Source organism: Oncorhynchus masou, chromosome 6 (genome assembly GCF_036934945.1).
Source record: "Oncorhynchus masou masou isolate Uvic2021 chromosome 6, UVic_Omas_1.1, whole genome shotgun sequence".
Taxonomy (NCBI): domain Eukaryota; kingdom Metazoa; phylum Chordata; class Actinopteri; order Salmoniformes; family Salmonidae; genus Oncorhynchus; species Oncorhynchus masou.
The window spans coordinates 25,706,639-25,730,911 of record NC_088217.1 but is presented as its reverse complement, the minus strand read 5'-3'; the positions used below and the strand labels follow the sequence as shown (position 1 = coordinate 25,730,911).

The following is a 24,273-nucleotide window of genomic DNA, read 5'->3' as shown; positions in this document are numbered from 1 at the left end:
CGAATACAACAGGTATTTACCTTACAGTGAAATGCTTACTACGAGCCCCTAACCAACAATGCAGTTTAAAAAAAAGATAAGAATAAGAAATAAAAGTAACAAGTAATTAAAGAGCAGCAGTAAAATAACAATAGCGAGACTATATACAGGGGGGTACCAGTACAGTCAATGTACATGTAGGCAGAGTTATTAAAGTGACTATGCATAGATGATAACAACAAAGTAGCAGCGGTGTAAAATAGGTAGGGGACAATGCAAATAGTCTGGGAGGCCATTTGATTAGGTGTTCAGGAGTCTTTTTGGCTTGGGGTTAGAAGCTGTTTAGAAGCCTCTTGGACCGGTACCGCTTGCCGTGCGGTAGCAGAGAAAACAGTCTATGACTAGGGTGGCTGGTGTCTTTGACAATTTTTAGTGCCTTCCTCTTACACCACCTGGTATAGAGGTCCTGGATGGCAGGAAGCTCGGCCCCAGTGATGTACTGGGCCGTTCGGATTACCCTCTGTAGTGCCAAGTGGTCGGACGCCGAGCAGGCAGTGATGCCACCAGTCAGGATATTCTTGATGGTGCAGCTGTATAAATCCTTTTGAGGATATGAGGACCCATGCCAAATCTTTTTAGTCTCCTGAACGGGAATAGGTTTTGACGTGCCCTCTTCACAACTGTCTTGGTGTGCTTGGACCATGTTAGTTTGTTGGTGATGTGGACACCAAAGAACTTGAAGCTCTCAATCTGCTCCACTGAAGCACCGTTGATGAGAATGGCTTATATTTATGGCACTGAAATGTTACCAGTGTAGAAGGGCGCCCAGACCATGGCCCGCGCAGGGCCCTACATGTGACCATCAGCCAGAATCACTGCTACAGGTCTATTTATAATATGGGTAATGGCCAGGCCCCACTCTGACTCTGCCACACCACTGGCAGGAACACGCACACACACAGCATGTAACTGCTGCAAGGACAGTCTGGACCTGGAGACTTTACACTCATGCCGCAGGTAGGAGTCCGTTCTTGCTGAATAGACACTACACATTAGCATGGAACACCTACATCACACATACTATAGCCTACAATACAGTTCCCATACTAACTGAATGGTAGAGGTGTGGGCCTAGTTATGGACTGGTGTTGTGCTTATGACAAATGCTTCCACTAGCTTAAAAGGCATCACAGTGCACACAATGCACAGAACATTTGAACACTGACAGCCCATTTTCCTTACATTGCAAAAAGAATGATGGAGGACACCTTCAATGCTGCAGAATTCTTTTGGTGCCCTTCCCCAGATCTGTGCCTCAACACAATCCTGTCTCGGAGCTCTACGGACAATTCCTTTGACGTTAACCTCTAACATACACTGTCAACTGTGAGACCACTTAGACAGGTATGTGCCTTTCTAAAACATGTCCAATCAATTGAATTTACCACAGGTGGACTCCAAGTTATAGAAACATCTTAAGGATGATCAATGGAAACAAGATACACCTGAGCTCAAAACCTGTTTTCGTTTTGTCATTATGGGGTATTGTGTGTCGATTGATGTGGGGAAACATTTAATTTAATCCATTTTAGAATAAGGCTGTAACGTAACAAAATGTGGAAAAAGTGAAGGGGTCTGAATACTGTATTGTACAGTCCAGGTGTGTAAAGTTCTTAGAGACTTACCCAGAAAGATTCACAGCTCTAATCACTGCCAAGGGTGATTCTAACATGGGTTGAATACTTATGTAATGAAGATATTTTAGTGTTTCATTTTTCATGTATTGTTTTTTACAAATGTTAGAATTTTTCTTCTATTTTGTGTAGATAGTTGACAAAAAAAATGATGAATCCATTTTAATCCCACCTTGTAACAACAACATGTGGAAAAAGTCAAGGTGTTGTAAATACTTTCTGAAGGCACTGTATGGAGGGTTTAGAATATTAGGGATCAATGAAAGAAAGCCATATAAACACACACATATCTCCTTTTCAGCACCAATTGGTGGTTAAAAAAATACTCTGATCTTGTATATTTATTTAGGACTAGGAAAGTATTTATGAATAATAATGAAAACAGGCTTTCTCACTAAATATATTGGTGAATCAAAAATACAGTGGTTTGATTCATCCTGAAAGTTGCCATATTCAATTGTTCAAGTCATTAAATATTGGAAGGTGAGAAAAGGGAACAATGGTCCTCCAAAACAGTAGTCCTAGAAATCTTCTCGAATAATCCCGATTCCTCACTAATCATGGAACTGTGATGACAGCGGTCCAGGCATGGTGAACCGTGCGCCAGGTTTAAACTGATAGTATGGTCTGAATTAAATAGGCTACACGTCCCAAATGATTGCACAACTTGTAATACGTTAGCCTAATATGATCCAATATTGCTAGCGATCCTCAGGAACAACCACACAAACGTGACAGGTGAAAGAATGGTAAACTAACAATTTAATGAAATTGTGCGAAATGTAAGGAAGTCAGTGTAAGTCAGTGACAGTTATAAATGTATGTGCGATACAAATGGAAAAAAATACAGTGAAAAGTTTGCTCATATAATTAAAACATTCTAGAAATAAAAAACCAACTCAGGTAGGTTTGATGCCATACTGTCTTTTGTGCATGGCTATAGAAACCTACAGATTGGGTCTCCAAATTTCATCCCAAATTATAAGGCCAGTATTACATAAACTTCACTGTGGAAAAAGGTGATATGGTGATATGCTTCAATTTGCTGCCAAATGACTGGTTTCACATTTGTCTACAGCGATCATATGGTAAAATAGATTTAAAGCAATTGTCATCTATAATTACAATCCCCTTATCCAAATGGTTTACTTATTTACCTAGGCTCTTATCAATAGCTCTTATCCAGTTGTAAATTACAGTGCATGGAGAATGGTGTAATTTCTATCAGAAAAAAATTAAGTAGATGTTCCACTTGGAACCGACAGGTTGCTCAACCTTATTCATCGAGCTCAAAAGTGGTGGAATTATGAGGGAACTAAATCCAAGTCGGAATATGGCGTATCTGTAGACACACCTCTGCCTCATCTTCATTTCTTTGATCTCCATCCCCAACAATTAGAGGCTGAAGAGCATGCTATTCTCATGGTTAAATTCAAGTTCAGAATATGCATAGAGAGAAACGTGCATAAATAGCATATTACGTTCCATTTATGCACACTTAACTTGGGTTGGAATCCCCATTAGTGTTTATAGTAAGCAGAGCATGTTTTGATATTATATATAGGTGGAAGGTTACAGTAGTGTGGCTGCCCAACTCTGCTCACATGACCAGTTTTCCAGGATACACTGCTGAGCAGATCACAGAGGAGATCTCAAGGAACCAGGATGTAACAAATGATCTGGGTTCAGTTCCAGAATCTTCTAGCAACAGGTGCATAGCTAACAGGGACCCCTCTGGAGCCTGTGATGTCTCATATATCAAAAGATTCGATGGAGAGCAGTCAAGAGAAGGTGGCACTGGTATATTAAATGCCATCTCAACATCCCTCACCCTACAGTCTGTGCCACTGCCACCCCAGGACATGTACCCAGGACAGAATGTCATCCAGGAGCAGCTGGTTTGCCACACCGAAACAGCTATATTATGCAAGAGAGACGCCATAAAAGTGCCAAGGGGAGAGAAAGAGCGCTGGTTTGTGACCGTGAACGACAGTCCAGCGCTCATTGGTTTCTTTATCCATTTTTTATTGTATTTATTATTTTCTTATGTATAAAAATTGCATATAGATAAGTTGACACTGTATATCTTCAACAACACATGTATAATTGTAGCCAGGATGCCAGTATGTTTCTGCTCTTGCCAACTCCTGCCATGCAAGGACAAACAGAACTGGGACCAGGCTAGTATAATTGTGGGACAGATTCAAAATACTGTAAATAACTCTCTCTGAACTATTGTTCAGCTCTGCTGGCAAATGTGAGTACCATATCTGCCATCCAGTACCTTTGACGCTATGTGGTGAAGAGTAGGGAAGCTGAAGACCTGAATGATTCAACTGAGGACGAGGCATGATATGAAGCTATTGCTTCTAGGGGAACGTTTCCAGATATTTTCACTTGGGACCATAGCAGTGTCATCAACAGTTTCATACAACAAAGTAACACTCACAAACATTTATATCTCAATCACAGTAGTAATTTCCATTATCATAAAATAGTGTTTACTGGCAGTACAGTAGTAGTAACATTCATAAGTATTCTAATCCACATGGGGTGTTTTTCCGGATACAGATTAATCTGTATCTGGGACACCGGCCCCTAATGTTTTACTCAACAGGAAGCTTGACGGGAAGCTGGTCAACGGGAAGCTGGTCAATTATATACGTTTTGACAGTGAGATATGTTCTAATTTAATGATCATATGTTCAGTGTGCAAACATTTCTCAGACTGCATTAAACAGGCCTACATAGCAGGGCTAACATTTTTCTGCGAGTACCATAGAGACTATTAGACTGTACAGTATGTCGATGTCACTTTACAGCAACATGGTAAGTATGACTATGTGGTGCCTTCATGTGTGTAAAACAGAGTATTTGGATCATGTAAAATGCATTTGTTGTGATTTAATTCAGTCAGCATTTCAGTTATATAGTTTTATCAAGAACATTTGGAAGGCAACCAGAGAGACTATTTTTGATAAATGTGCAAAGTAAAATCAATGCCATTTGTATGTAGAAAGTCTATGTGGAGAAAATGTATTTGTCAGGGTTTAGTGTAAGTCAAAGATGTCAGTCAAGCAGGTAGGTTTATGTTAATGCTTGGAGAGAAGCCAAGCCATGTTTTTGCTTTGTCATGCATGCAAATGGCAGAACTTTGCAAAACATTCTGTGCTTGTAAAAGGGATTTAAAAAATGACGTGAATGTACCATGGTCAACAAACATAGTGTAGGCCACTTCTATGCAAAGATCATATCAAATACACTATATATACAAAAGTATGTGGACACCCCTTCAAATTTGTGGATTCTGCTATTTCAGCCACACCCGTTGCTGACGGATGTATAAAGTCGAGCACAGTCATGCAATCTCCATAGACAAACATTGGCAGTAGAATAGCCTTACTGAAGTGCTCAGTGACTTTCAACGTGTCACCATCATAGGATGCCTTCTTACCGACATCTTACCGACAGTTCCAGTGAAGGAAAATCTTAACGCGACAGCATACAATGACATTCTAGATGATTCTGTGCTTCCCCAAACTTTTGCCACAAAGTTGGAAGGCGCTTTTCTGTTTCAGCATGACAATGCCCCCGTGCACAAAGAGAGATCCATACAGAAATGGTTTGTCGAGATCGGTGTAAAATAATTTCACTGGCCTTAACCCCGTCGAACACATTTGGGATGAATTGGAACGCAGACTGTGAGCCAGGTCTGATCGCCCAACATCAGTGCCCGACCTCACTAATGCTGTTGGCTAAATAGAAGCAAGTCTCCGCAGTAATGTTCCAACATCTTGTGGAAAGCCTTCCCAGAAGAGTGGAGCCTGTTATAGCAGCAAAGGGGAGACCAAGTCATTAATGGTCATAAGTTTGTAATGAGATGTTTAATGAGCAGTTGTCCACATATTTCTGGTCATGTTATGTATATTGTACATGTCATGACTTGCATGACCGAATGTATTTCCAAAGCGTTACTTTGAGTGAAGAGAAAAACATTGGAGGAAGAGTCCAATTGAAAGAATTGATACAATTTGATATATGCATGTTGTTGTATAATTAATTAATTATCTAAATTATGGTCAGCCCAAACAAATCATTCAGCTGTAGTAAATTACCATAAGATCTCAATGACATTTCCACCAAGGGCTGTCATTTACAAAACATAATATCATATTGTGCACTTATTAAAGTAACAATGTATTTCATCATTATTCTGCATGATTATTAAAGGCTAATGTTAACATGGTCTATGCAAGGCTCTGAATGGTTTTATCAGCAGTGGAAAGAAAGGCCAAATAATATCTGCCATATTTGACAAATGTGAAATCAATATCAAGAGCAACACTAACACTTTTCACCTTAGACAAGTTTAATGAACCTCTATAATATATAGTATGGTGTTGTGTGTAAATTGATTGAATAACTTCAAGAAGCTATTTGTCATTGTTAAGCAATTCAACTTACCATACATCTCTTTGACTCCATTTATTATTGCACAGGTCTGAATGTGGGGTCTACAGTCCCATATGCTCGGGACTAGGGACTCTATTCAATCAGATCCACTTTAGCTGACACCCGCAGAGCGATTGTTTTGGCGGTGTCAGAGATTGAACTGTGTTAGAGCTGTCAAATCCACAAGTGGCTCCTGGAATTATACCTTTGCCATTGGAAAATGTACAAAGTCGCATTAAGAGAAATCCCATGCAGCCTTGTTTACAAGTTCGTACACTGGAATGTGAGAGCACTGCAATGTAATCTACACCTCGATTAGGCTGATAGAATCCCTCATTATTTTGTTTAATGATCTTAAATTTGAGCGTCATTATTTCTTTCTCGTTAGAAAGTGATCCTACTGAAACAACCGTTTCACTAAGGAAGGGTGAGGATTGCCCCCTATTGGCCCATTACTGTTACCACATAAACAATTCCCCAAAAGTTCCATCCATCCATCCAAAGAGGGTACAGTTTGAACAATACATTCTATCATGTTATTGCAGAGTTATTTATTCAAATAAATATGCAATGCATACACTTTGTTTTACATATTATTTCACATAAATATTCAAACAGGGTTTGTCCATGGTAGAGATGCCAAGGTTTAAATGCTTTTTCTGTTTTGTCTAACCAAAACAATATTACTATCTGGATTCACTGTTCTAAACACCGTTTTATGTCAGGGGTGACAATAGTGATACTCCAATTTATAATTGTCTGTGTTAACTCACTTTACTTTATAACGCTATATATTCTGTGTGTGTATAGCTAAATAATTTAACTTTATTGTGCCAGCTTGCAAGTCAAGAATTCACTAATATTCATAATAATCATAGTTAATAATATAGAATATTGAACATGTATTATTTACAATCTAAAAAATGTTACTGTATGTGTCAGGTTAAATTGTGAAAACATCTTGAAATATATAAAACTTTAGGTTTTAGACAAATATTTTGCAGATATAGAATAAAATGTATCTACTATGCTTTTTGTTGTTGTCTAATCACACATTAGCAACGCTACTCTAAGTTCTGATGAAAATCGAAGGGAAACAGTCATGCAAGGTTATTACAGTCAATCATCCAAACATATAATATTAAATGTCATTCTGTACAAGGAGATCAGTCAGAATGTTTAGAAAGTAAAAGGATAGTCACCCCCTAATCAAAGTTTGTCAGATGTTTTCATAACTTCAAAGGTGAGCTATATTCCACACCATCTATTGTGTAGATCCTGCCCGCTATATTGCATTAGGAGAAATCTATGAAATCTATGAAAAAAAAAAAAAAAAAAAAAAAAAAAGCTATGAAATCCATATTAAGTGGAAAAATGTGTAACGTCTATAGACAAAAAATGGCATGGAACAGAAACTATGCTAATCTTTATAACAGACCATTATTGAGATATGAAATACTCTCAAACTTTCGATGATTGGGAGTAAACTATCCCTTTAAGTGCTGAGCAAGGAACAAGTATTATGAGCCACAAAGATTCTTAACTCTAGATTACATTTAAATGAATAAAAAAAGATCAGTTGTCACATAATGTATTTCAAAAGTACACAGCATTACACAGCATTATCTCTTTATGCATTTCCATGGTGACTCACATCGTCAGGTGTCTCACGATGGCTTGTCACCTTCTTTCTTCAGACGGCTGTGGAGGAAAATAACATTAATAAACTAAACTCAGCAAAAAAAGAAACATCTCTTTTTCAGGAGCCTGTCTCAAAGATAATTTGTAAAAATCCAAATAACTTCATAGATCTTCATTGTAAAGGGTTTAAACACCGTTTCCCATGCTTGTTCAATGAACCATAAACAATTAATGAACATGCACCTGTGGAACAGTCGTTAAGACACTAACAGCTTACAGATGGTAGACAATTAAGGTCACAGTTATGAAAACTTAGGACACGAAAGAGGCCTCTCGACTGACTCTGAAAAACACAGGCATGCTGAAAGGAGGCATGAGGACTGCAGATGTGGCCAGGGCAATAAATTGCAATGTCCATACTGTGAGACGCCTAAGACAGCGCTACAGGGAGACATGACTGACAGCTGATCGTCCTCGCAGTGGCAGACCACGTGTAACAACAACTGCACAGGATCAGTACATCAGAACATCACACCAGCGGGACAGGTACAGGATGGCAACAACAACTGCCCGAGTTACACCAGGAAAGCACAATCACTCCATCAGTGCTCAGACTGTCTGCAATAGGCTGAGAGAGGCAGGACCTCACCAGACATCACCGGCAACAACGTCCCCTATGGGCACAAACCCACTGTCGCTGGTTCACTGACGAGTCGCGGTTTCATCTCACCAGCGGTGATGGTCAGATTTGCATTTATCGTCGAAGGAATGAGCGTTACACCGAGGCCTGTACTATGGAACGGGATCGATTTGGAGGTGGAGGGTCCGTCATGGTCTGGGGCGGTGTGTCACAGCATCATCGGACTGAGCTTGTTGTCATTGCAGGCAATCTCAATGCTGTACGTTACAGGGAAGACATTCTCCTCCCTCATGTGGAACCCTTCCTGCAGGCTCATCCTGACATGACCCTCCAGCATGACAATGCCACCAGCCATACTGCTCGTTCTGTGCGTGATTTCCTGCAAGACAGGAATGTCAGTGTTCTGCCATGGCCACCGAAGAGCCTGGATCTCAATCCCATTGAGCACGTCTGGGATCTGTTGGATCGGAGGGTGAGGGCTAGGGTCATTCCCCCCGGAAATGTCTGGGAACTTGCAGGTGCCTTGGTGGAAGAGTGGGGTAACATCTCACAGCAAGAACTGGCAAATCTGGTGCAGTCCATGAGGAGGAGATGCACTGCAGTACTTAATGCAGCTGGTGGCCACACCAGATACTGACTGTTACTTTTGATTTTGACCCTCCCTTTGATCAGGGACACATTATTCAATTTCTGTTAGTCACATGTCTGTGGAGCTTGTTCAGTTTGTCTGTTGTTGAATCTTATTATGTTCATACAACTATTTAAACATGTTAAGTTTGCAGTTGACAGTGAGAGGACGTTTCTTTTTTTGCTGAGTTTATTAATGTTAGTGCAATAGTTCATCAATAAACCAAGATCCCACATTTGTCTAGTGATTTATGATATAATATTAGCTCATCAATAATCAAGATCCAACTTTGTCTAGTGATTTCAATTTTTCAGCAAATGCATAAATGAAAGCACTGTTCAGGTAAACTGTTGTTGTCGTTATTGTTCGGAGTTGGTAATCACCTCACCTGTAGTAATCCTCCTGTCCGGGCAGAGGCCCCCCATGTTGTAGGTGGTGGTGTCCGTGTAGCCACTGCTGCTCCATGGCCAGCCTCTGCAACTCTGCTGACTGGGCGTGCATGGCCTGGAGCTGGTGGGCTGCAGACATCTGGGGGATGGGCCCCTGAAGCTCACGGGGGTACCCTGCTCCTGCAACAGCGGCATAGGCTGTATGGATGTTGATCAAGGGGCACAAAACATCAGAGTGAGTCTTAGTCACCTCACAATCACAGAAATATAGTCTGAATACAGTGAATTGGATGTGTGTGTATTCCCATTTAGATAGTCAAGGTGAATGTTATTGTTCCTCACCAAACAGTGGGTGTCGCAACATGTCATGGTCGTGGGGCAGGTCATTGAGCAGAGGGTTGGGGATGGGGCCTCCAGGGAAGGGGAAGCGGGCCAGACGGGGCCCAGGAGCCAGGGGATCCAGGGGGTGGGGCCCATTACCTGGGTGACAGTAACACACATCTAATGAGGCAGGAGAACAAACAATATATAAATTAACACATTTCATAAACATCAGTTAATATTGGGCAGGGGGACAAACTATACTGGTAGGTAGACAGAGTAATACAGTGAGGAGAGTCAGTCTCATTTAATGTTGAGAGAAGAGGCTATCAAACAACATTAAATAAGAATATAAGATATATATATATATATATATATATATATATATTACAAATCAAATGTTCTTGTTTTTAAAACAATAATCAATTTGTATGTACAGTACACACACACACACACACGCACACGCACACACACAGTACACACATACACACATATACAGTACACACATATACAGTACACACATATACAGTACACACATATACAGTACACACATATACAGTACACACATATCCTGAAGATGAAACAAGACAGAATATAATTTAGTAGAAATGTCCTTACCCTCACCTTGGTTGAGTGGGTCCTGCTGATGTAGGTGCAGGTGTGAGTGGATGTGGGAGTGCTGGTGGTGATGCGGTGTGACGTTGAGCATCTGCAGCCTGGCGGCCGGGTCGTTAGCCACAGATGCCATCCTCTCAGCATGGAGCCTCTCAGCAGTCAGTCTCTCAGCGTAGCTTAGCTCTGGACGCATTTGGGGCCCGGCCAGGGCCAGTGCCTGCCTCTCCCTCTCCAGGTGGTTCTGCATGACCGGGTGGAAGTGGCCAAAGGGGTGGTGGGGCGGCCCAGCGATATGAGGCAGGGCCAGGGCTCCATGTCTGGCAAAGTGCTCCATGGGGTTGGCTGATGGATGCATGGTCTCCATCTCCGGGGGCTTGACCTCGAAGCCAGGCTTCATCCTCTCGCGGAGCTCCCTCTCCCGGAGGTTACGGAGCTCCCTCTCTCTCAGGCTGGGCTCGGCGGCGTACAGGCCAGGCATGTGGTATGCCAGCAGAGGGTCCCCGGGGGACAGAGACACGAAGAAGGGGTGGTTGCGATTGTTGGGGGACATGACGTGGGGTCGGGCGTACTCACTGAGGGTGCGCAGGGCAGGGGTGTCGGGGCCGATGTAAGGGGGCACAGCGGCCACACTGGTGGGGGGCTGCTCGAAGGAGGAGCGCATGTGGACCTGGCTGGACATTTGGACATCACTCATACGGCTGTCGTGGGACGAGCTGGACGCTCTCTGGAAGAAGAAGAGGCTCATTAAGGTGGTTCAAATTTGAAAGAAAACAATGTATAGAGTCCTACAGGTATCCAAAACATCCAACTGATAACATTGTTGTACTACTATATAATAATCAGTGGTGTAAAGTACTTAAGTAAAAATACTTTAAAGTAATACTTTAGTCGTTTTTTGGGGTATCTGTACTTAACTATTTATATTTATGACTACTTTACTTCACACAGTCAAAATAATGTACTTTTTACTCCATACATTTTCTTTGACACCCAAAAGTACTCATTACATTGTGAATGCTTAGCAGGACAGGAAAATAGTAAAATTCACACACTTATCAACTGAACATCCCTGATCAGCCCGACTGCCTCTGATCTGGCAGACTCACTAAACACACAGATTATGTCTGAGTGTTGGATTATGTCTGAATGTTGGAGTGTGCCCCGGGCTTTCCGTAAATTTCAAAAACAAGAAAATGGTGCCATTTGGTTTGCTTAAAATAAGGAATTTGAAATGATTTATACTTTTAATTTTACTTTTGATACTTAAGTATATTTTAAACCAAATACTTTTAGACTTTTACTCAAGTAGAATTTTACTGGGTGACTTTCACTTTTACTTGAGTAATTTTCTATTAAGGTATCTTTACTTTTCCTCAAGTATGACAGTTTGGTACTTTTTCCACCACTGGTAATAATATCATTGATAACATTGTTGTACTAGTATGTAATAATATCATTGATAATATTGTTGTACTAGTATGTAATAATATCATTGATAACATTGTTGTACTAGTATGTAATAATATCATTGATAACATTGTTGTACTAGTATGTAATAATATCATTGATAACATTGTTGTACTAGTATGTAATAATATCATTGATAACATTGTTGTACTAGTATGTAATAATATCATTGATAACATTGCTGAGATACATAGACATCACATCAGTTTTGTCAAAGAAAAAAAGGAACAGAGGGAATATTACTCACAGCATTTTTGTCTTCCTGCCTCTCTCGTTCCCTCTCCCTCTCTCTGTCCTTCTCCCTTTCTCGGGCATTGTGCTCAGCCTCTCTCTTGGATCTCTCCACAGCCTCCTCTCTCTTCTTGGCCAGCTTGGATGAGGCCAGGGGAGTGAAGAACAGGTCTGTTCTGGAGCACGAGTTGTAGCCACGGTCCAGGTGTTTGAAAAATCTGAAATGAATCAAACAGCATATATAGCAATCACACAACAATATTGTTTGAGAACATATGTAATTCAGATGAACAACATCTGTTAACATTTGAGAAACACAATGGCCACAATTAACTCTGTAAAGGAGGCCCATCTTACAGGACTGCCTGGAGTGATGTCATGCAGTAAGTACCGTGCTGATTGGCTGGCATGACTGGCGATGTTGACAACCAAAGGTTCCGGTGAGGGACTTCTGGGTGGAGGGGGCGGACACTCAAGCTCCTCACATTCATCCAATGGCTCCTCTTTAATCTGGACATGTGACCCTACAATGCCATTGGGGTTTTCGGGCGAGGGGCGTAGAGAGGGGAAGGAGGGCTGGAGACTAGGGACTGGACCCATGGTAGAGGGAGAAGAGGCAGAGAGGACAGGGTGCAAGGCTGAGGGGGCAGAGCAGGAGGGCAGGGAGGAGTGGGGGTGGGAGTGGCTGCCTCTGCCAGGGAGGTTCTGCAGCTGCGTGAGCACGGGAGGCTGGGGTGGGACACCCTGCTGCATGGGCAGGGATTGGGGCATGAGCTGGAGGGGGGGTGGAGGGGCACCGGGAGGGTGCTGGTTGGGCAGAGAGTTGAGGGGCTTCAGTGCCGGAGGAGGGGGCAGGTTGGATGGCATCTGCGGGAAAGGGGGAGCAAGGGAAGAAGAGAGGTGTGGTGGCTGCTTGTGAGATGGAGGGATGGGTGTGGTTGGGGGTGGTTTGATTTGGGGCGCGGAGGTGAGGGGGAGGGCCTGGGGGAAGGAGGGTTCCCTGGGAAAGTGAGGAGGGGGTCGCTGGGGGTGGGGGCACTGGGTCGGAGCACCATAGAGGGACAGGGGCTGGGTGGGAGGCAGAGAGCCAGGAGAAGGAAGAGGACCCTGTAATACAGGAGTTGGAGGATGGAAGGCCTGTCCCAGCGGAGGAGGGACAGGTGAGGGGCCAGCGAGAGGGTGAGAGGGGGGTAGGGGTCGGTTGTGTGGGGGACTTGTCTGGTCGCTAACTGACTGACCAGCCTGAGCAGAGGTGGCTGAAGGCTGGGGAGGCTCTGGGGAGGGGGTTGCCTGGGCCTGTACCTGGCCAGGCTTTGCAGAGGGAGAGGTACCCTGGGGAGGCAGGGATGTGTTTGAGCCTGCAACCCGTGGTGGAGGAACAATTTGTGGGGTCTGTGTTTCAGCAAGGGCAGCAGCAGGGGCACTGACGGTCTCTGCTGCTGCCTGGTGGGCACCCTGGAGCTGCTGGGCAGAGGAGTCGGAATCACTCTCATTGCCCTGGCGAGGGCTGGGGATGCTGGGGGAGGAGGAGCGGTTGTCCTGGTCGATGTCTTTGGTGTCGCTGCTGCCGTCGTCCTGGGCACTGCGGCTGTCTGAGCAGCTCTCCTCCTCCACCTCACCCCTCTCAGCCTCTCCATCGCCCTCCGACCGGCACTCTGCCTGTTCACCCTGAGAGGAGGATGGAGACACAAGGTTAGAATTGTTGGTGAGGGGAGTTTCTCATCATGCTAATGTTACCCAAAAAGAGCCACTGGATAGATCTAGTTACACCCAACAATGTAGCTCAGTGCAGGAAGATAAAACATTAACTAAAGAATAACGAGTCAACAAAAGTGATACGTTTCTGAGAGCTGGTTTAGCTTATTTTGCTTCTCTCTGATCTTGCACCTTGTAGCTGTCATTGCTTTCCTATTGTCTTACACTCTGTCTGACCTGCTGTGTCTTCGTCCTTTTAGTTGGTGTTCTCTCAGGCTCCTCTGGGTCCTGGGCTGCACTCTCCCTGGAACGTTTAGTACTCTTTGGTAGGGGCGCCTCTTCCTTTATCTTCTGTTCGATGGAAGGAATATAATTCACTTACTCAATTCAGTTCTACATGAATATACAACACAGTAAAAAGTATTTGGACAAAGGGGAAGCCTTGGTCTGCACGGCAGAAATACAACTAGATGTTATGATTGTATATGATATTAGGTGTACTTCAATTCACAAATGCGCCATTACTGTGCATTCAAATCTATTTCCCTAATTTCAAAAATAATATATGTGTGTGACTGTACCTTGCCAGGCTTCTTTGTGTTATCAGTCTTCTCTAAACAGGAGATTCTGGATGTGTTGGAGGTGGAGCTAGCTCCACTGGGGGCGGGAGAGGGATGGCTACTGGACTGCTGGTCTTCACTGGTAGGAGAGCCGGTCAGCCTCTTGTGGCCACTTCTTAATGAAGACAACTGGAGAGAGATACAACTTAAGAGTACGTATTGAAAGATATCATAACAACAATTGAGAGAGAAAGATAATGATGATGGTGGTAGGGAAAGAGAGAGAGGGTGGTAGGGAAAGAGAGAGAGGGTGGTAGAGAAAGAGAGCGGAGTGTGGGTGGCAGGGAGGAAGGGAGTTATACACAAGATGGGGCTATGATGGGTGGTTCCCAGGCTTACCGGTGTTCTGCTGCGTCGCGTCCTCATGCCGTGCTTCCCGTTGCCCTCCTCTTCCTCTTTGACAGGTTTGAACATGAAGGGAGGGTCAGCAGGCTTAGGGCCAGGCGGCAGGCGGCCATGTTTGTTGTAGTAGGTACGACAGGTGGTACACAGGAGGATGTTATCCCGGCCTCCGTGCTGCCAGTCCTTAGAGGCTGAAATTAAAGCATTGAATGGGATAAACTTTATTGATCACAAGAGGAGAAATTTGATTTGTCATCAACATAGGACAGAAACATACAGTACATCAAAATCCATTGAACTGAGCACCGGTGGCTGGTGGAGCAAGTATGATACATGACATCAATGCAAACCAATAGGATCAATGGGGGAAATAAAGAAACGGACAGAGTTAAGCGATACTCACTGGTTGTGGCACAGTGTCCACAGGTGTCTTGCTCGCTGTCTTCACTGTCCAGGTCATCCTCACTGGCTGAACTTATGTCCACTGCAGGAGAGAGAAGAGATCAGATTAAAGACTATACCCACTGCTATTCATTCAGACAAAGACTATACCCACTCCTATTGTGTTATCTACAGTTACTGGACTAGATAGAAAAATACCCTTAGTTTCAGAATGGGTGGCAAGGAATAAGTTAGTCCTAAATATTAAAAGCATTGAATTAGGGACAAATCATTCACGAAACCCTAAACTTCAACTAAATCTTGTAATAAATCATGTGGAAATTGGGCAAGTTGAGGTGACTAAACTGCTTGGAGTCTAGTCATGGTCAAAACATACTGATACAACATTAGCTAAGATGGGGAGAAGTATGTCCATGATAAGGTGCTGCTCTACCTTCTTAAAAGCACTGTCAACAAGGCAGGTCTTACAGGCCCTAGAATTGTCACACCTGGACAACTTAAGTCGTGTGGTCCGGTGCCACAAAAAAGGACTTAGGAAAGTTGCAATTGGCTCAGAACAGGGCAGCACGGCTGGCCCTTGGATGTACACAGAGAGCTAATAATAATAATATGCATGTCAATCTCTCCTAGCTCAAAGTAGAGGAAAGATTGACTTCATCACTACTTGTATTTATGAGAGGTATTGACATGTTGAAAGCACCGAGCTGTCTGTTTAAACTACTAACACACAGCTCAGACACCCATGCATACCCCACAAGACATGCCACCAGATGTCTCTTCACAGTCCCCAAGTCCAGAACAGACTATGGGAGGCGCACAGTACTACATAGAGCCATGACTACATGGAACTCTATTCCACATCAGGTAACTGATGCAAGCAGTAGAATCAGATTTAAAAAATAGATTAAAAATACACCTTATGGAACAGTGGGACTGTGAAGCAACACAATCAAAGGCACAGACACATGCATACACACATATGACAACATACGCACTATACACACACGTATACATTGATTTTGTGTTGTAGATACAGTGGGGAGAACAAGTATTTGATACACTGCCGATTTTGCAGGTTTTCTACTTACAAAGCATGTAGAGGTCTGTAATTGTTATCATAGGTACACTTCAACTGTGAGAGACGGAATCTAAAACAAAAATCCAGATAATCACATTGTATCATTTTTAAGTAATTAATTTGCATTTTATTGCATGACATAACATGCTTTGTAAGTAGGAAAACCTGCAAAATCAGCAGTGTATCAAATACTTGTTCTCCCCACAGTATATTTTATTTTAATTTTATTTATTTTACCTTTATGTAACTAGGCAAGTCAGTTAAGAACAAATTCTTATTTTCAATGACGGCCTAGGAAAGGTGGGTTAACTGCCTGTTCAGGGGCAGAACGACAGATGTGTACCTTGTCAGCTCGGGGATATGAGCTTGCAACCTTTCGGTTACAAGTCCAACGCTCTAACACTACATGACCAAATGTATGTGGACACCTGCTCATCAAACATCTCATTCCAAAATCATCGGCAATAATATGGAGTTAGTCCCCCTTTTGCTGCTATAACAGCTTCCACACTTTTGGAAAGGCTTTCCACTAGATGTTTGAACATTGCTGCAGGGACTTGCTTCCATTCAGCCACAAGATCATTGGTGAGGTCAGGCACTGATGTTGGGCGATTAGGCCTGGCTCCCAGATGGCGCTCCAATTCATCCCAAAGGTGTTCGATGGGGTTGAGGTCAGGGCTCTGTGCAGGCCAGTCAAGTTCTTCCACACTGATCTCAACAAACTATTTCTGTATGGACCTCGCTTTGTGCACGGGGGAATTGTCAAGTTGAAACAGGAAAGGGCCTTCTCAAAACTGTTGCCACAAAGTTGGAAGCACAGAATCGTCTATAATGTCATTGTATGCTGTAGCGTTAAGGGGCCGAGCCCGAAACATGAAAAACAGTCCCAGACCATTATTATTCCTCCTCCAAACTTTACAGTTGGCACTTTGCATTGGGGTAGGTAGCGTTCTCCTGGCATCCGCCAAACTCAGATTTGTCCGTCGGACTGCCAGATGGTGAAGCGTGATTCATCACTCCAGAGAACGCATTTCCACTGCTCCAGAGTCCAATGGCGGCGAGCTTTACACCATTCCAGCCCATGCTTGGGATTGCGCATGGTGATCATGGGCGTGTGTGTGGCTGCTCGGCCAATGGAAATCCATTTCATGAAGCTCCCAAAGATCCGTTCTTGTGCTAACATTGCTTCCAGAGGCAGTTTGGGACTCGGTAGTGAGTGTTGCAACCAAGGACAGAAAATCTTTTCACGTGCTTCAGCACTCAGCGGTCCCATTCTGTGAGCTTGCGTGGCCTACCACTTCCCTGCTAACCCGTTGTTACTCCTAGATGTTTCCACTTCATAATAACAGCACTTACAGTTGACCAGGGCAGAATTTGACCAACTGACTTGTTCAAAAGGTGGCATCCTATGACGGTGCCACGTTGAAAGTCACTGAGCTCTTCATTAAGGCCATTCTACTGCCAATGTTTGTCTATGGCGATTGTATGGTTGTGTGCTCGATTTTATACACCTGTCAGCAACGGGTGTGGCTGAAATAACTGAATCGACTCATTTGAAGGGGTGTCCACACACTTTTGTATACATAGTCTATATCTTTGTTAGAAAGAATACAATAATTTCTTTGACTGGGTGATGCTGAATGTAAAAACGGCTCCACTTACCCCACTATCCCCTACCAGTCCTAATCTGTGTCCAGGAACCCGGCCATAAAATAAGCTAAATCTTAGAGGAATTGAAAACCCCCGGCACTCACTGGATTGTGAAGGGGTGTTCACAGTGGCAGCGGTGGCGCGAGTCTTGGCCTTGCGTGAGGACGGCTGTCTACGGTGCTGACGGTACGGCCGCGTGCCTGTAGCCTCAGGCGTCTTCTTCCAGTGATAGTAGAATGTGATCAACTCCCCCTGCCAACAACACAACACGTGATTTAAGAAGAGGGCACAGTGTGCAGATTCCAATGAAGATAAAGATATTGAATGTGTTGCTGGATTGTGTTACAGGTTTTGGTTTTTCCAATTATGTTTTGAGGATGGACTTTAGCACGTATAGCACGTTAGCACGTAGGGTGCGCTAAATGATGTCACATCGTTAGTGTCGTGTCTCTGACTTGTCATTAAATGTAAAGTTTTTTTATCAAATCAATTCTCTGTAATTATTATTACGTGATTAAACTTAATAATGTAAATTGAATTAACTAGGAAGTCAGGGCACCACGGAAAATGTTCAGATTACTAAATTTACATTTTCCAAATATAACTCTTCAAATTTTAATATCTGATCAATTATTCTTCTATTAATTAATTATTATTATTACCTTCCGTCAGTCTCATCTGAACGTCGTAAAATTCTTGGTTATCTGCACAAACCCAGACTCCACTATGAATCATCCATACACAAATTGGCTCAATTATTTATTTACTAACTAATTAAACAATATACATATTAAAGACTATACAATACATAATAACATTATACAGTAAATACCATCCCTAGTGGACTAAACACAAACAGTTTGGTTATAACACGATAGATTCAGAGAGAAGAGAAGGGGGTTTTGGAAGGAAGACTAAGGAACATTGGTCTCTATCAGACCTGGAAATCTATTCTCACATAAATACATATGCCGCTAACGATAGCCCATTCGGAAAAGCAATGAACTGTATTTAACGTGAAGCTGGCTTCGATAGTTGAGCTGGTGATGTGAGGCTCTGGTTTGCCCAGTCAATGTCACCGTCGTCCTTTGTGGAGTCTTCCGGATCATCGTGAGACAGGTTCACGTGGTCTGAGAGGTTCATCTCACTCTGGAGATGCTTCCTCGTCGGTCAGTGTTCTCATACTAGATTTGCGCATATATTCAGGTACAGTCTGATATATGCTAGTTTAGTATGCACTTCTTCTTTAGGTGATTAATAGTTCAGAGTTCATATCATTTCACGTGTGGAGCAAGCTCTCACGTTTCCTGGCCTGTAGAGTTGAAATTAGCCCTTTTCAATGTGAAGTCCTCCCGTTATTTGGAACTGAATTGGCTTTTCATCACAGAGGCTGTCTATTCACTTCGGCGTGGCTACTGACTTAGTTCAACTTTACATGGGAGGCCAATTCTCTCATTTTAAAGGTTAACATCACATCCTTTCGCAAATAGTTTCATCTTACTCATTCATTTTATACAAGAATTAGATGCAAGCCTCATAACTGAGGAACCTGTATAAACATAGTTAGGGTAATGTTTCTGTATTGTCTCTCATGAGGTCATAAACATGAAATAAAACGGACCAGGTCATAGCTGGCTTCTCCACCGAACGTTTACACATTCTCCAATATAGGAATATTGTTAAATTCTCAAATCCTGGGATGAGATAGAATTTGGCGGGAGAGTTCCTTTGTTCTACTGTGACCCTCTCTCTCCCATACGGCATGGTCAGGGAGACACGACGTGGTTGTAAAGTCATAAAAACTGCTGTTAACATCTCTGCTAGCCAATTCACTGAAAGGGCTAGCGTCATGACATTATGTATGTGTTACACCTGTGCTGATTGCCGTCTCGTTAGTCGGAAGGTATTTCACCTATGCTGGCCCAGGTGATATTTAAGAGTGGCTGGCCCAGTGGTCTTGAGAGATGTGGAGGGTCAACACCTTTTAGTTGGCTCTCCCTATTTGATTTCTGGAAAAACATTCCTTTTTCTGATCTTCCATGTTTTCGTCTTGCTCTACAGTTTCGGTTTGCTTCCTGTCTTTAAATTTGGTACGGATTTTTCTTTTCTTTGTCTCTTCTTGGGAAAAATTTATTGGACACACGTGGTGGGTGGCTTTCAGGTTCCCGTTGTTGTTGCTTGTCAACTTTTAGTGGAAACCCCCATGAGTGTTTTTCAGAACCCCTCCTGGTTGTTGTCAGTCACTCTTTGTTAGTTCCCCATTCTGTTTGAGTGAAATTATTTGGTTCTTCCTGGGGAACGTAACAAGTATATCAGCAAGTACATCAAATAAGAAGGAACCACTGACTGCATTGCAAACAGTTAGGTCTGGTGATTGTGTGTATATTTATGTCCAGTTATACACCAGGTGTTTTCATTTACCGTTTTCTTGTTGGGCAGCAGCTCTTTGCGAATCCTGAAGAAATTCTTGCCGTACTGTCTCAAACCTTTGATGAACCGCTTCTGTTGATTGTAAAGAGATTGTGCGTGAAATAAAAACAGTCAACAATATACCATGCAGTTTAAACGTGTTTCATATTGTTTCCCTATTGTCTATGTTACACAATGGCCAAAATACATATTGGAGTAAACCGATGTAACCACAGAGCAGCCCTAACAACACATAGGGCCATATTCTGTCTTGAGCGATTAACTAAAATATCTGAGCAAATCTCACGTTGAACTCAATGAATGATTTATGCAAGAGTCAGAGTTACAATGCTCATCTCAATTAAAAATCGGGCCCAAGTGCCTAAAATGAAACATTGTCTTTGGACCTGAAGTAAGCATGGTGCAAGGCTGCTTTACCACATCATCCTCTGACCAACATTTCTCAATGAGTTTGGGCACAGGTTTCTTCACTAGGCGCTGGAGAGCTTTAGCTGCGTCGTAACGGCTGGCGTGTAACTGTAGAGGGAGGGAGACAATCAAAGATCTACTGAGAAGGGTTCAAGTACTTATTTGTAACAATATATTGTTTTTGCAATTGTACACTATATTTTTTTATAAAAACATTTCTCTACAATGTTTAAAAAAACAAAAACAAAAAACTATTACTTTTAAGTGGGAAAAATAATAAATGAGAACGTGAAAATGAAATGATCTCATTGTTCTATTTCATATTCCCATTTAAATGCAGAAAAGTATTCCTGCCCACCATGTTTAAAGCGTTGAGTGTGGTGTCGTCACGAGAGGCCGCCAAACACCCGTCCTCTGTGGATCCTCCGTCACACATCCCTGCAAACGCTGCCATGCTCCTTCAATCAGGAAGAGACATGGAAGATAAATAAATCCTGCTGTGCAGTCAGTCAGGATGACAAGCATGACAGACATTGTGCACTACAGTTGCCTACAGAAGTGTTTTTAAATGACATTATCTTTAACAATAATGACCTGACAGTCTAGCTGGAAGAACTCTGATAGGACAAGTCTTTATACTAAATGACAACTAAAAACCAGCAGCAGTCAAACTGAAACAATTATGTTCTACACACTACTCAATGATCATAATAATGCACTTCACTCTTACTCGCAACACCAGTGTTATGCAGGGCTGACAGACATCAGGTTTGGTATGAATCCCATCCGTTTTTAAATCTGTCAGGGTTGCACCATTCATCACACAAGAGATACACTACGAGTGTAGCCTGGTCCCAGATCTGTTTGTGCTGTATACCCAACAACAACCACAGGAGTTGGCTATACAGCACAAACAGGTCTGGGACCAGGCTAATATGAGTGTTGCTGAGTCGGCACAAACCTGGCAGCTCTAAGGTACATGAGGAGGTCACAATCATTGACCCCTGGCATCCACACCAGCTCTTCATTCTCTGTCTGAGTCTGAACACCAAACACAGGGCGTGGTTGCAGCTCAGGGAGCTTAGCCTGCATACACACAAATAATACAGACAGATAAAGACCATGTTTGTCTCACTGTCACAGACAGTTGATTACAGTGATATGAGATATGCACCATGTATTTCACAAATACATACAAATATATGTCAGGTTATGACAGCGAGATAGTTTATGACATACTGTATGTATCACGAGGCTCTCAAATTTTGCAGCACTAAACCAACGTAGATTGTTGAAGACATAACGGTACTGCTATATGGTAAGTTCTCTAATGGGCAAAACATTAGAGAGGGACAGCCTGCTTAAAGGGGGTTAATGGACTATTACCTGATGACTTGATCCCACTCTGATCTCCCCCTGCGTGCTGTTCAGGCTCCTGGAAATAAGGCTAATTCAGTTATAACATATAACAGTTAGATATTACATTGTTACATTGTTATTGTGCATAGTATCCTCTCTTAAATTGCAACTGATTTGAACAGAATAAAAACTAAAATCAAGAAACATTTTATTAGAGAATCATGGAAAATGAAAAGGCGTAAAGCTCGCTCACCATTAAAAACTCAGTTTTATTCAAGTCACATGTTGACAAAATGTCACTATCAATTGTAGTATCAATCAAGTGAACAGTGTAATTGTAGGTAGGTAGCCCAGCAGCTAAGGAATTGGAGCATTAGCAGAAAGCTTGACTGTTTGAATCCCGAGCCGAGCGCTAGAAATAAAGAGGGGATTTGATCTGACAACTGAAGGGCTGCTGGGTTCACATCTTAACAATCCCCTACCGTTGGGCCTTTGAGCAGGGCCCTTAACCCCACAACATGCTCTTCATCCAGGGGCGCTGCACTGTAGCTTGACCCTGTGCTCCTCTCAAATGTGTGTGATGTGTGCTATCAAATTTCTGTTGTTTGCTGTAACATATGGACAGTTAAATTGTATTGCATTGTAATGTTTATAACCATATAGCAATGTTAATGTTCTGTTCTAAAACAGAAAAAAAACTAGTGCTAGATACATCCCTTTTTCTGACATACTAGTGCATGCAACATGCAAAGGAATTAAACATATTTAACACAAATCACAAGGCAAATAGGCTATGAGCCTAACAAAATCTTAATCCCTAATCCTAGTCTAAATATTTCATATTACTGGGTTAATCTTGCATTTCAATTGGACAGCCGTTTCCTTTAATCCCGCCCATCCATCAGTGAAAGCCTATCTGAATGCGGCTATTACGTTCCCTCCAAACATTACATAAACGAGTGCTGTCTCCAGCCACTTGCAATGCTTATCACACTTGCCTTTTTACAAAATAAGCATAGCCTGAAGCGTGTTGCTTTGAAGCTTATAATAACGCATACTTTACATTTAAAATAAGCATTCTCACAGTCTATTTACGTGGCCCGACAGTCTCGCAAAATGGAGTATTGACAAGTCTTTCCCGGGAGCCGAAGTGAAAAAAATCGACAGAAACCACAAATCTGTGACAGCTGAATTTACACAGATGACTGTAATCCACAATGCACCACGTGATCAATTAAATATATCTAGATACTGAAATATTGTATCCGTACGATAGATTGCTAGCTTTAGCTACATGGATCGAGCTAACGCCATCGCGACCATTGCAATTCCAAGTATGTCATAAAAATGGCAAGGTAAACACAGAAATGTAAAATATTCGCGTCTAAAACAATGTAAAAATGTACGTGGCAACGCCATTACCTTCTCGGACTGAACAGGTCGTCCATGTCGGAGGCTTTTAGTGTCGTTTTTAGGTTGACACTGCCAGCGTAGTGGTCGATACAAACTATGCTATTCCATACTACTCAAAATGGAGGCTAAGAGACGATTTTTTTTTTCTCCCTAGCACTAAACTGTGCAGTGACCTCAGCCCCACGCTCAGCATTAAAAGTTCCGCTCTCCGTAGATATAACGGAGCATGTGCCGCGGTCGCTAATAGGATAATCTACTGTAGTGTCTACAGAACCATGCCCCAGAGAGCATCGATACCAAAATATAGAACAGCTTCGAACGCAGACATTATTCAGAGCGCCAGGAAAACTGTAGAGCGCGAGAATACTGAACAGGTTCACACCTGGATACATTATCCAGCCCAGACTAATATTCCAGGAACACATTTTAATAATAAATTATATAACAATGGCAGAACAGTCACACCGGTCACCCTTATAATACATATGCTTGACAATCAAGAAATGTACACATCGTGCAAAAAAGTAATGACCACAGGGAAATGGTTCAGTTCCAAACGAATTAGTTTATTCAACTACCTTTATACTTTCCCAAACCATTGGTTAATTTGCTCTATATTTATCTTTATCTTTACCCCCAACAAAGTGCCAGAATTGTAAATAACTAGTCTACACACACCTTGTGATTCTAGGGCAGCAGAATACATGTAGACTAGGGTAGGTAATGTATGCATGTAACCTTAACCTATGGTCATGGAGTGTAACTTCATGTGCCTTTCTAGCTGCCTTGACGTGTGTGTAACTGTTTTTTCCCGTAAGC

The 24,273-nt window shown here is 42.5% G+C and overlaps 1 protein-coding gene across 11 annotated transcripts; it reads right to left on the bottom strand.

Annotated features, from left to right (window-relative positions):
* Positions 1-3,680: 3,680 nt before the first annotated feature.
* On the bottom strand, positions 3,681-23,827 carry LOC135541757 (arginine-glutamic acid dipeptide repeats protein-like). Of its 11 annotated transcripts, none has more exons than XM_064968106.1 (17): positions 23,464-23,827; positions 22,069-22,129; positions 21,644-21,768; positions 21,041-21,140; positions 20,692-20,790; positions 20,266-20,346; positions 17,949-18,096; positions 15,118-15,198; positions 14,712-14,905; positions 14,334-14,501; positions 13,978-14,103; positions 12,449-13,725; positions 12,074-12,275; positions 10,363-11,083; positions 9,766-9,924; positions 9,418-9,621; positions 3,681-7,826 (listed from the first exon to the last, which is right to left on the bottom strand). In XM_064968106.1, the coding sequence occupies exons 1-16, from the start codon at positions 23,487-23,489 to the stop codon at positions 9,419-9,421; spliced, it is 3,771 nt and encodes a 1,256-aa protein (XP_064824178.1). In that variant the 5' UTR covers positions 23,490-23,827; the 3' UTR covers positions 3,681-7,826; position 9,418. The 11 variants fall into 11 exon arrangements, with proteins under 11 accessions (XP_064824178.1, XP_064824172.1, XP_064824176.1 ...); XM_064968100.1 differs by having other exon boundaries at positions 9,423-9,621; XM_064968104.1 differs by having other exon boundaries at positions 9,423-9,621; positions 9,766-9,903.
* Positions 23,828-24,273: the final 446 nt, after the last annotated feature.

Coding starts and splice junctions, on each gene's coding strand:
- LOC135541757 (XM_064968100.1), bottom strand. CDS start 23,489: ATGGACGACCTGTTCAGTCCGAGAAG. Junction 13,726..13,977: donor CACAGCAGGTCAGACAGAGT/GTAAGACAATAG, acceptor TCCTCCTCTCAG/GGTGAACAGGCAGAGTGCCG. Junction 7,827..9,422: donor GGACAGGAGGATTACTACAG/GTGAGGTGATTA, acceptor TTTCCTCCACAG/CCGTCTGAAGAAAGAAGGTG.